General features: G+C 32.6%; 1 protein-coding gene across 1 annotated transcript in view; it reads left to right on the forward strand.

Annotated features, from left to right (window-relative positions):
• The first annotated feature begins 761 nt into the window (after window positions 1-761).
• Window positions 762-17,591, forward strand: part of LOC114331798 (kinesin-like protein subito) — a 56,523-nt gene continuing 39,693 nt past the window's right edge. The window contains exons 1-2 of the mRNA XM_050650402.1: window positions 762-1,075; window positions 8,657-9,168. Coding sequence (XP_050506359.1) covers window positions 929-1,075; window positions 8,657-9,168 — 659 coding nt within the window. The 5' untranslated portion in view covers window positions 762-928. The remainder of the gene's footprint in view (window positions 1,076-8,656; window positions 9,169-17,591) is intronic.

The raw sequence follows: 17,591 nt of genomic DNA on the forward strand, positions 1-17,591 counted from the left end.
TCGGCCATTGCGAAAACAATCTAAAACCATATTTTGGGTAAAATGACGACGCTTTTCAACGCCATTAAATTTACATATAAATATATACATAAACATTTAAACTTTTTTTGCCTTTCAGAAAGATTCATTTATAACCCATAATACTTACATAAAATATTGTATTATCTCGGAATATCCAACTATTAATGAAAATATTTTTACGTTTCCTTAAAAGTTTACACATTGTAACATGTATTGTTTTTACAATGACTGATTCAGTTACAGAGAAAAATCACAATAAATAAAATATCACTGTATCTTTATTTAGCTCACCTCTAGACTCGTTCGGCTGATTTAAAACAGACTGAAATGGTAAATGTAGGCGGGCTTTTGCATTTGCGTAGCTTAGTTCAGAATCCAGCAGTCGACTGAAGTATTGGACTTGTATAATATAATTATTTGAAAATATTTTGTTGGCCAACCGCCTAGAGCCGAAATACATGTATTGGCTATGATCCCTTTAAAGATCGCTGGACCTGTATATTCCTGTTTGACTCAAAAAATACTATAAATTTTACCAGAATTTGTGCTTGAAAATTGTGATTTTGAAAGCGGTAGTCCGAGAGTCGGACTACAGACGTCATCAATTGCGACGTTGCCTTTTTCACTTCATGACTTGTAAAGTAAAGGTGTCTGTGGTTTTATTTATAGTATCATGGCATAGGAAGAGAAATCACAGAACACATAATATAAATAGATAACTTCAGGCTGAATAGTTTAAAATTACGGCAAACGGTTATTTCTGTCAAAGCGTGTAAAAATCACTGTTGTACAAAGTTAAGAAAAAGTTTTTGTACCTAATATTTAAAAGTATATTAGCACTTGCACTAAAGAAATATATTTATCGTCGAACCTTAATAATAGTATTTTTGTTTGTTACTAATTAAGAATGGAACTAGAGCTAGTTAAATCATATTTGCAGGCTAGGGATCCTAGCATAATGGCTTACAACAGGACTGATATGAAAGAAGTAAAACTAAACTTAGGCGAATTAATGGAAAGTAATGATACAGAAGTGGAAGAACAGACCGAATCTGTAAGTACTTTCCCAAATCTAAACACAAATTTGTTCATTAATTTTCCAGGATTTAAAATTATGAATTAATCACCATGTAGATTACGGTTTTTTCATGATTTTTTTTCCATTTTTAAAGGTTTTTTTGGACTTTTTTTTTAGTTTCCATAACAAAATACAAACCATTTTTTTTTCACTTTTTTGGCCAGTCTTTCAAAGTTGAAAAGAATTACAAAAAATATCCCTGTCTGGTTTTCTAGATTTTGCCATTTCTAATCTGGTAAAAATAATAATTTTGACAGCATTGCGTTTAATGGGTTTTACAATTTGTGTTTAATGGCTTTTAACCAGTAACTGCTACTTACAGGCAAAGAATATAGATGTGAGTAGAAGGGTAGGTAACTACCTAACCTAGTGCCATGTAGCGTTTTAGCATAGGATTTTGTGTTCCCACTGAGTAGGTCCATAGACCTGACAACGACTACGGAGCTTACGTGATCTCACCACCGTCTGCACCGTGGTCGCAACATCCCTCGTCAACAAGCCTGTTGTGAAGTGACAAATAAATGTGACCATCTGTTCCATATAAAAGCTTCTTCTAGGAGAGTACCTATATATTCTTTGTTACAGGGTCACAGTGACCCAGCAATAGTTTTAATATGCCCTACCCGTTTAAGGCCATCGGTACATAATTCGCAAATATTTTACTTCTATCCCTACTTTTTCTGTCTTTATACAGCAAATTACGTGTAGTAAAATTCTCACTGGTATGGATATGTAAACTTTACTTGACAATGTCATCATTAACTTTAAAGATTGGTTTTGAATGTTCTTGGATAACTGTTACTTGGATAACATTAATTGCCTTAATTATTAATTCAGTTAATTAATATGATTATTTCATTCATAGGAGATTCTGACCAATAGAAAGCTACAGAAATAAAAATTAAACTGATAATTTTTGATAATTTCCCGTCATCAAGTATATTACATCAGATGCCGTTCGTTGCTACGAAAAAATACATTCAGTGACATTAATGACAATTATTAATGTTTTAAAAATTATAAAAGTGATGAGTTTCAACCGTCAAATATTTATAACAACTGTGTGTTTAGTTGTACTAATTTGTACTTACATAAATAAATTACAATAAAATTTTGGTTTTGAACAGTTTTATTCATGAAATAATCACAACAAATTGCACTCAACCTCTAAAATTAATATAGAATTTTAGAGCTCTTGTGCAATTACTACTGATTATTTCATTCATAGGAGATTCTGACCAATAGAAAGCTACAGACATGCAAATTAAGGTGATAATTTTTGATAATCTCCCGTCGTTAAGCATATTACGTCAGATGCCCTTCGTTGCTACGAAAAAATACATTCAGTGACATTAATGACAAATGTTTTAAAAATTATAAAAGTGATGACTTTCAACCGTCAAATACATATTTATAACAACTGTGTGTTTAATTTCACTAATTGGTACTTATATAAATTACAATAAAATTTTGGTTTTGAACAGTTTTATTCATGAAATAATCGCAACAAATTGTACTCGAACTCTAAAATTAATATAGAATTTTAGAGCTCTTGTGCAATTACTACTGATAATTTTTCACTAACTATGTATTCAGTGATGGTGGTAATAATTTATCTACTGTACAACAAACACTAATAATCATTCGAGGAAAGAGGAGAAGTGATAAAGTGATTTTTTAATAATATATTGTTACTATGAAACACTTACAATTTTGAACATTGAACATCTTTAACAACAAAATACTTGGATCACTGCATATATCCTGATATATTCTCTGCTTTGGATCTTCCATAAATAATAAACAATAAATAATTTTTTATTAACTTCACGTCTTAAATCAATTATTTATCAAATACACTATCAATATTATTTAATGAACAACTCAAAATATTCCCGATGCCATGTCAAATATTTAAAATTGTCACTGTCTGACTGACAATATGCTGACAATATTCTATTTGACTGAGTGCGTTGTATGACAAAGATATATTTGGAAAATATTACCACGGACATTGTGTTCATTTTTTCCAAACCCTGAAAAAACCAATAAATATTTTTGAAAAATTTAAATGCAGAATGAAAGAATAAATTATTACTGAGGGCCGAAAGTCCCTTAGAATAAATAAAAAGTTTATTTTTAATGAGATATTTGAAATTAAAAATCACACTAAATTTTCTCTTAGTTTTTCACCCCTGTAACTTATTAAAATAAACATTATAGAAGTTCTCAGGGACTTTCGGCCCTCGCTAAGAAGGTAATCTTTCATTCTGCATTTAAATTTTTCAAAAATACTTCTTAGTTTTCTCAGGATTCGAAAAAAATTAATCCCATTTGAATAGCATTGATATGTCCACCTATTCTCTGGTCAGTTAGTGAGTTATACACAGGCAAAGTGAGCAGTTTTGTTGATCTTGTCAAATTCGAAATAATTACAAAGTGGGTCATAGAGTAACCCAACTTTACAACCTAAATGTACCACAGAAACTTCGATGTCTTGCAGCGAATATCCTTTGAGTAGATATATACGACACACCTGAACCACTGCCAATACGAAATACAGTAAAACCTCTGTTAACTGAAACCTTTTTAACCAAAACATCGTTTAACCGAAATGGATGACAGTTTCAATAATTTCGTCAATAAAAAGTAAATTTTTAGTGCAAAAACAGAAACAATAACAAAGTTAAAACTTATATTAACACATTGACGGACAGAACGTCTATAGATGTCTAATTTCCATTGATGTAATGTGACACAACATCTATAGACGTTGTGTTTTTCCCTATTCTACTTTGCAAAATACATATAGTGTCACAACACTTGCTCATACATTTAACGTACTGTCCGTCAACTTGTTAAAGAAAATAATAACATGTTAAAGAAAATAATGTTAATATCAACTTAAACCAAAAATACTATGTAATTTGATACAAGAAGAATATAAAAAACAATGTTATTTTTTAAATGAATAAATTAGAGCTAATTTTAGAAATCTGTCAAAAAGAAAGAAAGAAAAATAATTTAATGATGAAGGGTTTGCCAATAAGTATGTCTGATATGGAACAGCTTAAGAATGAAATAGGAAACTTTTTGAATAAAGAGCTACGAATAATGGCAGACTTAAATAAGGTACAAAAGATCAACGACAATATGTGCATTATTGAGTTTAGTAAGTTTGAAGACAAACTAAGAGTACTAAAAGCAAAAAGTAATCTTAGAAGTTATAGACAACACCGCGTATACATTGAATGCGATTTAACACTTAAAGAGATTGATATGCAGAAAAATCTTAGACATATAGCAGCAAAAGAAAAGGCAAATGGCAAAAGAATAAACATGGGTTATGGTTTTATCGTTATTGAAGACACCAAATGGAGATGGAACCATAGTACGAATAATATAGAAATAGTCGGAGATAATGTAGCAGCAACTGGTTTAAAAAACTACTAGTTATTGCAAATTCGAGGATGGATATGGATACGAACATGGCACAGATTATGGACATGAGAGAATATAACAAAATCGATGCAAGTCTTGACAAAAATATGCAAAAACTAAACCGTAAAAAAATACAGACAATGAAAGAACTATGAATGCAAAAAATGAAAAACAAAATAAGTATTGGAAAATTGGTTTGTGGAATATACAAAGTCTAAATGGTAAAGAAGAGGAACTTATTGATGAGTTTTAAAACACAAGAATGGATTTTTTAGCATTAACTGAAACAAAGAGAAAAGGTAGTGGATGTATTAAAATGAGAAATGAGCACTACATGATTTTTGGAGGTGTTAATGAGTCAGAACGTGCGAGGGCAGGAGTTGCCCTAATGGTTCACAGAAATGAGCATAAAAATATCATTAGATGGAAAAATATTTCGGAAAGACTCCTTAGAATAGATATCAGTAAAAACGAGAAGACAACAATTATTGTTTGGTATGGACCATCGGAAAATGAAGCCAAGGAACTCAAAGATAGCTTCTGGGAACAATTGCAGGACGAAATGGACCAAATAAATCATAAGGTCATAATAGTAGGCGATTTTAATGGGCGAGTAGGGTCAAGCAATGAATATGACTACCCTATAGGACCATATGGAGAAATGGTCAGGAATAATAATGGACAAAGAGTCATCGAGTTTTGCATCATGAATGATATGCAAGTTAGTAACACATTTTTTCAACACAAGGAGATTCATAAATACACACGAGTGATGGATTCGCGGAACGAAAAATCCGTTATTGACCTATTAGTACAGAACAGATATAAAAATGAAATAGCGGACGTTCGTGTTAAAAGAGGCTATGAGATCAGCTCAGATCATTTTCTCGTTGAAACTAAAGTAAAGACAAGGAGAGAACAGACATTTAATATTAAAAATGAAGAAAATCGCTACGAACAACCAAGTATTAAAGTATACAAACTGCAGTCTGAAAATATTAGGAAAGAATACTGTCGTAAATTAAATCAAGAAATACGAAAAACAAATTGGAAAAATGAGGAGGATATAGAAATATTATGGAATATTTTTAAGTAGCTGGTGTATGCAACCGGGAGTAAAGTATGTGGTGTAACGAAAGGAAGATATCTGAAAGGTACAGCTTGGTGGAATAATGACATAAAATTGGAAGTTTCGAAGAAGAAAAAATTGTGGAAAAAGTATATAAGCAATAAAAGTGAAAGTAATTATCAAGAATATAAGGAACAGAGAATACTGGTTAAAAATAAAATTAAAGAAGCTAAGAATCATCAATGGGAAGAATTTGGAAATAAAATGGAAAGTGATAGTAAGGGTAATGCGAAGTTGCTTTATAGGACTTTAAAAAATCTAAGACAAAAGAAATCAAACGGAGTAACAGGTTTAGAGGACAAAGATGGTAACATATTATTAAAAAATGAAGAGATTACCGAAAGATGGCGAGAACATTTTATGGAGTTATTAATGGGAGACAACAACGAAATAGAGAATGATAGGGAGGAGTACAATTTAAATGAACAACAAGATGATGATGACATAACATACGAAGAATACAGGGAAGCAATTTTAAAATTAAAAAATGGCAAGGCTGCAGGACACGATAATATTAAGGCTGAGCTAATTAAATATATGGAAGGAGAAGGATTACAATTACTATGGAAGATCATAAGGAGCTGTTGGCATACCGGATGCATACCTAGAGATTGGACGCTTGCAACTATTCTACCATTGCACAAAAAAGGCGATAAACATAAGTGTTCCAACTATAGAGGAATATCACTGTTGGTAGTTGCTAGTAAAATCTACGAAATAATACTAGAGAAAAAGCTGCGAGAAAATATCGAGGCCACACTGGATGACAGCCAATGCGGCTTTAGGCCAGGACGAGGTACAACCGATCTCATATTCACGGTGAGACAGTTATCAGAAAAAGCCCTAGAGCATAACAGTAAGTTGTTTCTCTGTTTTGTGGACTTGGAAAAAGCATTTGATCGGGCACCACGTAACAAGATCTGGGAAATATTAAACCGTAGAAATGTGAAACCGAAGTTAATCCAAGCAATAAAGAGTATATATAAATGTGCACGTAATAATGTAAGAACGAACAATTGCTCATCTCTAGAATTCTACACAAGGACAGGTGTAAGACAAGGTGGTGTTCTGAGTCCTTTGTTATTCATCACTTTAATGGACGAAATTGCAAAAGAATGCAGGGGTAAGGTAAAAAGAACTAGGTTTGGGGTGTATAAACAAGTTTACGTGTCAGAGTTGATATATGCCGATGATCTGGTAATTGTGGCAAAATCAGAAAAAGACTTGCAAGTGAATGTGAATGTTTGGAATGAAGCCTTTAAGAAATTTGGGATGAAAATAAATATTGAAAAAACAGAAGCTTTAGTAATATCGAAAACACAAGAAAATATAAATGTTAAGTTGAATAATGAGACCATTACACAAGTTGAGGACTTCAAGTATCTAGGATCAACAATGAATGGGCAAGGAAATATAGAACCAGAAATAAACAGCAGGGTAATGAGTGCAACAAAATTATACTATGCACTAAATAAAAGTTTTATTAGGAAGAAAGAAGTGAGCCTGAAAACAAAAATGAAAGTATTTCAAACCGTATACGAGCCGGTGCTACTCTACAGTAGTGAAACGTGGACAGTGAACGACAACATCTGTAGTAAAATTCAAGCATGCGAAATGCGATATTTACCTGCGGTATCCGGGGTGACCAGACGTGATCGTATAAGAAATGAAGACATACGTGAAAGGTGCGGTGTTGGAAGGACCTTAGACAGACTTGAAACGAAACAGTTATCGTGGTTCGGACATATGGCGAGAATGAGTGAAGGTAGAACTGTAAAGAGGGTATGGAAAGCGGCATCTGACAACAAACGACGAAGAGGCAGGCCAGCAAGAACGTGGAATGCAAATATTGGAAAGGTTTGCGAAAAAAGGAATATTGGGTGGAGAGAAGCAGAAAGACTAGCTACCGACCGAAAGGCATGGAGACGTCTCATTTCTCCACCTACCTTGACACTGTAAGGTACAAGAGGACGGCTTAAGTAAGTAAAGTAATGTTATTTTTAACCGAAATTCTTGTTATCAGTTAACGGAGGTTTTACAGTATCACTAAAAGAAGAGATGCGCAATTTGTCCTAAAAAAATGCAAACTTACGGCAGAAACACATTAGAGAGTCGCGAACAAGACAGTGGAAGACTTGAGATTCTCATTAAAAATTGAATCAAGTCCTCATCGCTTCCACTACTTCCATATTATGTGTTCATGAAGATTAAAAACAATGTAAAGAATATGAGCTAGATTAGTCTGTGACTAGTCGAGTCACGTCCGTGACTCTCTAAGTTGTAAATAATAATTTATTTTACATTAAATTAGTTTAGTGTTATATTAGTGTTTTATGACTTGAAATGAATGTAGTAGTTAATGTTTTTTTCTTGATTTCAGAATTTTAAAACTGGATCATAGCCCATCAATAGCAGTTGCGAGATAACTTTTTGTCAGTAGCAGTTCTGTTTTAAGTTTACTACAATACTTGTACTTTATTCTCTCTAATAATTTTCTTTCTACCACAAAATTAATAGTTCATTATGTGTTATCACTCAATAATAATTATCTGTATTAGTAGATAAGAAGAATACAGGTACATAATTACTCAAAAATAATTTAGAATCATTATCATCAGGGCGTTTTGAGTCCACTGCTGAACATAGGCTTCCTGTAGATAATTGCATCCACTAATGAGCACCCTGAATTCAGTTGGATTTCTTGATGTCGTCTGACCACCTTGATGGAGGATGTTCTCGATTATGATAAGCATTGTGCCTAGGTCTCCATTCGAACATTTTTTTGTCCATCTTCCATTTTTGAATCCGACAATATGTCCCACCCAGCATTGTAATTGTTTGAACAGCGTCCTTAACACCAGTTTTTCTCCTATTTTATTTGGAACTGTGTCTGAGAGATATATTCAAGATTGACCTCTTCATTTCCTCTGAGCAATTTAAAATATGTGTTCTGAAATATGACTAACATATTATTATTTCTGTTACAGGAGGAAGATAAGTGCATTAATGTTTATCTCCGTATCAGGGGTGATGTTAATGAATATGCTTTATATGAAATCGATGGAAATAGTTTGATTTGTAATGTACCAGAAGGTTCATTCACCTTTAGAAATGTCAAATCAGGCGATTCTATGAAAAGAAACTACTCTTTTACCAAAATTTTTGGCCCTGAATATGATCAACAAACTATTTTTAATTATATCATAAAACCCAAAGTTTTATCATTTATTAATGGTAGAAGTTCCACAATATTTACATATGGAGCTTCTGGTTCTGGTAAAACATTTACTATTGTTGGCACACCAGAGGAACCAGGTTTAATACCTAGAGCTTTAGAATACATGTTTAGATCCATACCAAAAGTGTCTCAAATGCCAGATGTACAACTATTGCCAAATGGTAGCACACAATATTTTTCTAAAAGTGTTATGGACATGCATGAGCAGTATAAAAACTCTATTATAGATACTACAATAGTTGATGATATTAGGACATACAAGTAAGAATAAAGTATTAATTTTATTTTTTAGTAAATGTTACCAATACTCATTATATAGGGGAGTGCAGATAGATTTTCACTTCTGAAACAATCAAACAAGATAGAACTTTTTGTAATTTCATTAAGAAATGTTTAATAAACAACATATCAAAAAGTTCTACTTGAGAAGTGGGTGCTTCATTTTTTATTAAACAAATGAACTACGAAATTAGATGTTTTTTTAAATAACTCTAAAAATATAAATTTTAGAAAAAAATTGACTCAGAATTCAGAAAATTTTACAAAAAAAACCTTGTATAAAGAATTTTCTAAAATTAAATCTGTATCTTCTATAATTTTTTATTTATAACGCTAAAGTCACCCTTCTCACAAACATTGGCGCACTGTAAACTAACGTACGGCACAGTGCACGGTTGAGTTATTTTAATGTAATTCTTTAACTAATGGACCAAAGAAAATTTTACAAATTGAACATGAAAGAAGAATAATTAAGCTATCTTATGGTTATAATAGAAAGAAATAAAATGTATGGGCATAAGTACGGAGTGGGCGGAAAGTGAGCCTTACATGAATTTTGTTTAAAAATGATTTAAAAATGTGTAACTAATACAATTTTTCTTAGAAATCTCTTAATTTTGCACAACTTACCTTTCAAGCATCTTACTAAATGATGTTTTATTAAAAAAAAATCTCAAAAATTTAATTCAAATGATATGACGTCTCAAAAAATGTAATTTTTGAAATCTTCGTAGTTTTATAGAATTACCACCATTTTAAGATGATATTACTCAAGTTTTAACAGATCTATTACAGTTTTATAAGTGCTTTTGTAAAACTTAGGATGTTATCTTTAAAACACACTAGATTAATTTACTTTAGAAATGAAATGAACTATTTATTTTTAAGAAAATTAAGAAAGATAACAAAAATGTAATACAAAATCCGAAAATTACCAGCTAAACAAATGTTTATACAAAGTGATCAAAACTTTTTTCTGTAAAATTTACCCAAAATTCATTTAATAATAAGCTTCAACAATAATAAATGTTCAGCAAAAAATTTTTTTTTTTAGCTCTTATACAGTATGTCTGCGTAACTTGGAACCTATTGATAATTTTTGTTATTATCAGTTTTACGAAAAAAAGTTATTCTTTATAAAATACTCTGCATCGTATATAATCTAAAATGCAATCATCAAATATCAAATTTAATTAATGTTATACGAGGTATGTCAAAAAATATGAATTTCACTCAAGAGTAAAGTACCTTTACATTTCACAATATCAAAAATTGTTATTAAGAAAAGTTGTTTGGAATTAAAAAATTTGTTTTAGTGTTTAATTACATCCTTCTAATTAAAATATTGTGAATAATAAAGGCACTTAACTCTTAAGAAAAATTCATATTTTTTACATACCTTGTATAAAATTAAAAAAGTTTGACATCTGATGGTTATATCTTAGATTTTAGACCAGGGAGAGTATTTTATGAAGAATAACTTTTTTTCGTAAAAGTGATAATAAAGTAGTTATCATAATTGTAATAAAATGATGAGTATTCGTAATTTAAGAAAAATTGAAGTTTTTTTTTTTTCGATTAGAAGGATGTACAGTCGGAAAGATGAAAGAATACCCATGAACGAACATATAAAACACACTGTATTTTCCTGTCACCGTGTCACAAAGAAAATTGTCCAGCGCAAGTACATGTAATAATAACTTACGCTGGCCAATTTTTTGTATGACACAGTGACAGGAAAATACAGCGTGTTTTATATGTTCGTTCACGGGTATTCTTTCATTTTTCCTACTGTAATTGTATATTTCGACATAGTTTCTAATTTCAAACATCTTTTCATAATAGCATTTTTTGATATTCTGGAATATAAAGGTATGGTCGAAGCGAAGATCGGTGGGATATGCGCATTTTATCAGTGAAATTCGATATTTTTAAGATATTCCAGAAGCCGCTACAGATAGAACGTTTTAATAACCTATAAATCATTCAGAATTACTCGACGGATATTAGTACAGTTAAAATAATTGACGATAACCGGACAATAATGATTTAATGAGTGAAATTTTAAGTTTTTTTTTACTTTAATGACAAAAAAAGCAAGCCCATTAGCAGAACCCAATTAAAAATTATTTTGCACATCATATTTGAAACATTATTTGGTTGAAAAATCTCATTTTCATTGGCAAAAAAAATATATTAATTTGTTTGGACTAAATTACAGTTGTGTTTATCTTAAAAAGGATATGTTACTATCAACATTAACACAGTGTTGCCAAACTGAATTTTGTTATTTTGGGTGTAAATTTTTTCCACGGATCTCCGAGGGTACAATACTTCAATCTTTAACGAAATTCATATTTTTGACATAACTCGTATAAAATTGATAAAATTTGATATCTGATACTTGAGTTTTAGATTTTTGACTGTCCAGAGCATTTTATTAAAGTTGGATTTATAGTTTGACGTAGCGTAGACGTAGACGCAACGTAGACGTAAGAAACGGACTGGAGACGGAAGAAAATATTATGTCAATTTATAGATCGACGTAGCGGAATTTTTGCGCATGAGTAGAAAGAGTAAACATTGGGTGCGTTCGGACAACCACAGCGGCTGGACAGCTGAGCCAGCAGTAGCTGTCAGACGTCACCGCTGGAAGTCAGCCGCTGAGAGATTTACTAAGCTTTCCCTATCACGGCTGGATGCAACCACTCAGCCGATTTCTGCTGGCAGCCAGCCGCTATGGTCGTCCAAACGCACCCAATGACTTAAAGGCTGTATGACACTATACATTTTCTTGTATCATTTCTAATATCGTTTCTGATATGTCAAAAAAAATGCATAGTGTCATACACAGATACAAGAAACGATATCAGAAACGATACAAGAATTTGTGTCAGGCACAGATTCTTGTACAATAACTGCGCCAATTTCTGCGCAGAGAGCAAAAACGTAAAACCTGCTGGTAAAACTTCTAAATGTCATAATGGCGGCTGAAAATGAGATCATATGATTTATGTCTTGATGAATTTATTTGTGTTTTGTAGGTATTATTTATAAATATTTTATTGATACTTAATATACCGTTTGGTATGGACTACTGTTCTACTAATAACCATTTATTTAGAATAACTTTGGGTTTCATATTGCATAATTTTTTAATAGAGGAAAATACAATAAGTTCCAATTTGGATCAAACTGAAGATAATTATAATACAAATATTTTAGCACAAATATCAAAACAAAATAAAAAACACAAATAATCAACAGTCAACGTAAAAATTCTAGTTATTATAACATTAAAATATTTGTTTTTAAAAGTTTATAAATTTTATAAAATCCTTAAAATCAGCTGTAGACGCAGTACTACCATACCAATGTAACGTGACAGGGTGACAAACAAAATTTCGACCAATCACGTGCCGAATTTCATACAGTTTTCGATACAAGAACTTGCATAGTGTCATACAGGGCACAAATGTACGTACAAGAAATGATACAAGAAAATGTATACAAGAAACGATATCAGAAACGATATTAGAAATGATACAAGAAAATGCATAGTGTCATACAGCCTTAATTCTAATTCAACAACATAGCCTATAAATTATACGAACAGTAAACAAACTTTGTGTTTATTTATTTATACTGATACTATTATTTATTATAATATTTAGGTATCTGTTTTGTGTGTTACATGGATTAGGAAATAAACGAAAGTATACTCTTTGGTGCCGCATATGCCGTGGGATTTCCAACTATTTTGTTTCATTTCCTGGTCTTTAAATGTTTATTGGATTTACCTATCGTATAATATGTGTGGATAACCACGAATTAGGCTAATAAACAACTCATATTTATCTGAAATATTGAAATGACTCTATGATATATTTTTATTAAATTAATAACTTAACATCCATTGTATTAACAAATAATTAACAAAATTCGAATATGTTGACAATCAACTTTTTACACAACACAAGGAATGAGGGGGCGGGGCGGGTCCACTTTGAGTGACAGAACAAAATTCTGCCTTATGATTGGCCAGACGGAAGAAACGCACTGTAAAAGATGAAAGTTGGTCATCTCTTATGTTACGTTACGTTTCTCTTACGTTCCGTCAGGCGCTTGCGTTCATCTATAAACACGAGTACACAAAATTCGGTGTTGATCTTTTCCAGTGCGTCTCCGTTGCGTCTACGTCTACGCTACGTCAAACTATAAATCCAACTTAAGAGTAACTTTTTTTGTAAAATTGATAATAAAAAAGTTTTCCATGTGGTTCCTACGCAGACACACTGTATAAGAGCTTCTGTATAAGAATTTTCAAAATGCAATGTCATATTCGGATTCAGCGTAATCAAAAACAAAATAGAAACATATTTGATCAAAGTAAAGTGATGAATTTAACGGTATTTTTAAAATTATTTATACAAAACAATTGATATTGTTTAAACAATTAATAAACAATTAGCGGCCAAATCTGCGAGTAGAACTTTTTACTTTAACATGTATATAAACTAACAAGAAACGTTTTAGAAAAATATAAGCTTGTTTGAATTTTTCCGAAACAATGCATGTTTACGTTCTAATTGCACTCCCCTAATAATTTTATTTGTTGTGTGAGTAGGTACAAATGCCAACAAATTATAATTGTAAAAAAAATGTATTCATATGAGCCATCTATGCTCAATGAAATCAAAAATTTTTTTACTGCCTGTAATATCCAATTTTTGTTTCCCCTCTTACATCATATTACATAGAATTATGGCAAAGGAGGGAGGTCTAATATGGAAGCAAGTCTTTGCACTATGTACTTAGATTTACAAAGATTTATTTTTTAAATAAAATTCATTGTAACATATTATCCTATCTGGAGCTTGGAGGTAAACTACACTATGTAATTTCGAGCAGTTGTGTTTGCAACAAAGTTTAGAGCACTTATAATGTTATAAAAATCTGATATAGGTATCCCATAATTATTTGAAAGACAATATGACCATATTTTAAGATAATATATAACCAATTTGTATTATTCAACTAATAAAATAAGTGTGTAATGATATGATGCCTGCAGCCTGGCGTTCGGCAGATCAACATCAGAGGATCGAACGCGTTTCCATATCGGCCCAACCCCTACGTACCACCTCTCCGACGAAATCAAGGAGTGATGGCTACCGAGAGTGTATTTAAGACGAGAGAGGAGAATCATGAAATCAGTTCCTCACGGTGTACTGAACCGGGAAGAACTCAAACCGCAGATATGCAATGGAGTGAATTGGAACTCCGCCGAGGTGGGCGCGCTTTGTAGTGAAGAGGCGTTCCGCCGGAACTGTAACCGCAGGGAGCGGTAATTGCCACCTCCAACCCGGAGCTGGCCGGTGCGTCATTGCTTGATTGTAATCTGATGAGCTACGAGTCTAAGTGTGTAATTATGTAGCAAGATTGATTCTGTGTAGTGAGATTGCTGTTGTATATACTGTGTTGTGTATTGTTATTATGTTTTTGATGATAGTTATAAATACAATTTTTTTTTTGCAGACGTTCGCTTAGGGAGCTCTCTTTGGAAAGTGGCGAAGATAGAATTATATTTTATTTTTAATTTTGAACTAAACTTACGTGCATAGAAATCGGCCCACTTGAAAAATTGATCATTTTTGATGTCTCGTATTTCCTAAACCTGTTGGCCGATTTAAGTGATTTTGTTAATATGTTATAGCCTGATTCTTTAACAATATCGCTGTAATAATATTGTTGCGAAACAGATAAATTTTTATTTTGTACCGGGTGTACGAATCAAACTGCTTTTTTCTAAAAGTTCGTATCGCCCTGTGGAATATTCTAGCAATAATAAAATACTGAAATTAAAACCCAACTACAGCTTCAGCTTTTATTAATATTCTGTTTGTTTATTCATTCGTTTATGTTGAATAATAAAAAAGTTAGCTACTTCAACAACTAGACATGTTCTTCTTCAATACACGTTATTTCTAAATAAGTGCGACCACCTTTAAGGTGAATAATATGACATGAAAAAATAATGACAGTTTGCTTTATAAACGTATGTTTGCAAATGTTTCGTTTCATAGATACCTAATGTTGAATTTTTTCTTACAAACTGACGATTTATTTATTGTTTTAAAACCGGTTGCGATATGCAAATGAAATTTGGTGGGTTTTAAGACGTAGTTATTGCACATTTTTTGACATACAATTAAGAATTTAATATTCACCATAATATGACCGATCATATTACCCGTATTCACGCTAATGGTGAATATAAAATTCTTAATTTTATGTCAAAAAATCGGCAATAACTATCGCTTAAAACTTACCAAATTTCAAGACGAAGTTTTCACTCTAATGGCATATAAAACAACATAATGCTATTCTACACCCCACCAGAATGAAAACAATGGGAATCTTCTCTGGTTACACCTCCGAGGCTTCTACAATATGCAAGCCATACGGATGCTGAGACTAAGGAAGATGAGGGAATTCTACAATTTACAATTCACGTTCCATCTGCTTAGCGCGGTAAAGTTCCAACGAGAATGGTTCCCTTCGTGCTCCAATCAGAGTAAATGTAAATAAAAAATGAATAACCATTTTCAATTTCGTTGCAAAACGAAAATACAGCCGAACCATATTCTAGTCCAATCAGAGAGTGCAGCGAGCACCTCTACCGGTTTCGAAACTTATTAGTCTCTCATTCGGAGGCACATCTGCTCTCCCTGATCCAACCAAAACAAACCCCAGCGTGCAGTCCCGGATTGCAACGAACGAAATGGCATAGATGCCCTAGCGGCAACTCTACAACAAGACCAAGTTTTCACTCTAATGACATATAAAACAACATAATGCTATTCTACACCCCACCAGAATGAAAACAATGGGAACCTTCTCTGGTTACACCTCCGAGGCTTCTACAATATGCAAGCAATTGCTGCACTCTCTGATTGGACTAGAATATGGTTCGGCTGTATTTTCGTTTTGCAACGAAATTGAAAATGGTTATTCATTTGATTCTGATTGGAGTACGAAAGGAACCATTCTCGTTGGAACTTCCGCGCTGAGCAGATGGGACGTGAATTGTAAATTGTAGAATTCCCTCATCTTCCTTAGTCTCAGCATCCGTATGGCTTGCATATTGTAGAAGCTTCGGAGGTGTAACCAGAGAAGGTTCCCATTGTTTCATTCTGGTGGGGTGTAGAATAGCATTATGTTGTTTTATATGCCATTAGAGTGAAAACTTAGTCTTGTTGTAGCAGTTGCCGCTAGGGCATCTATGCCATTTCGTTCGTTGCAATCCGGGACTGCAAGGGTTTGTTTTGGTTGGATCAGGGAGAGCAGCATATGTGCCTCCTGATGAGAGACTAATAAGTTTCGAAACCGGTAGAGGTGCTTGCTGCACTCTCTGATTGGACTAGAATATGTTTCGGCTGTATTTTCGTTTTGCAACGAAATTGAAAATGGTTATTCATTTTTGATTTACCAAATTTCATTTGCATATCTCAACTGGTTTTAGAGCAATAAATAAATCGTCAGTTTGTAACAAAAAATTCAACATTACGTATCTCCGAAACGAAACGTTTGCAAATATATGTTTATAAAGTAAACTGTCATTATTTTTTCATGCAGAAGTACCCCTTAAAGTTTGTCCTACTTATTTAGAAACACCGTATATTGATGAAGAACATGTCTAGTTGTTAAAGTACCTAACTTTTTTATTTTTCAACATAAACGAATGAATCAAAAACCAGAATGTTAAGAAAACCTGAGGCTACAGTTGGGTTTTAATTTCAGTATTTATAAATCCTAGAATATTCCACAGAGTGATGCGAACTTTGAGAAAAAACCACAGTTTGATTCGTACACCCGGTATACAATAAAAATGTACCTGTTAGCAACAATATTATTACAGCGACATTGTTAAAGAATCAGGTTATAACATATTAAAAAAATCACTTAAATCGGCCAACAGGTTTAGGAAATACGAGACATCAAAAATGACTACATTTTTAAGTGGGCCGATTTCTAAGCACGTAAGTTTATATAAATATGTATAAATACCAGAGATATGTCAAGAATAGATCTGGCTAGGCATATGCTAATCAATGCATCGGGGTGTAACGTCGATATCAAGTACGGTGGTCTAGCTATCACTGTCTGTCGTGCGAGTGTGAGCGTATCTACCAAGAGGTGGGAGTAATGGAACGACAGTTACACAGAGGCGGCAGCCATCATATGCTAGAGAGAGAAAGCTAAGCGCCAGTAGAGAGAGATAGATAGACCACCGACTCGAACTGCTCCGCGTTACGCTATTTTTCCGAGTTGGCCAAATCTATGTGTATAAGATCTTTGATAAATACACTCAATATATTTCTTTTATTTTAACCGTGTCTTAC

This window comes from Diabrotica virgifera, chromosome 5, assembly GCF_917563875.1.
Source record: "Diabrotica virgifera virgifera chromosome 5, PGI_DIABVI_V3a".
NCBI lineage: Eukaryota > Metazoa > Arthropoda > Insecta > Coleoptera > Chrysomelidae > Diabrotica > Diabrotica virgifera.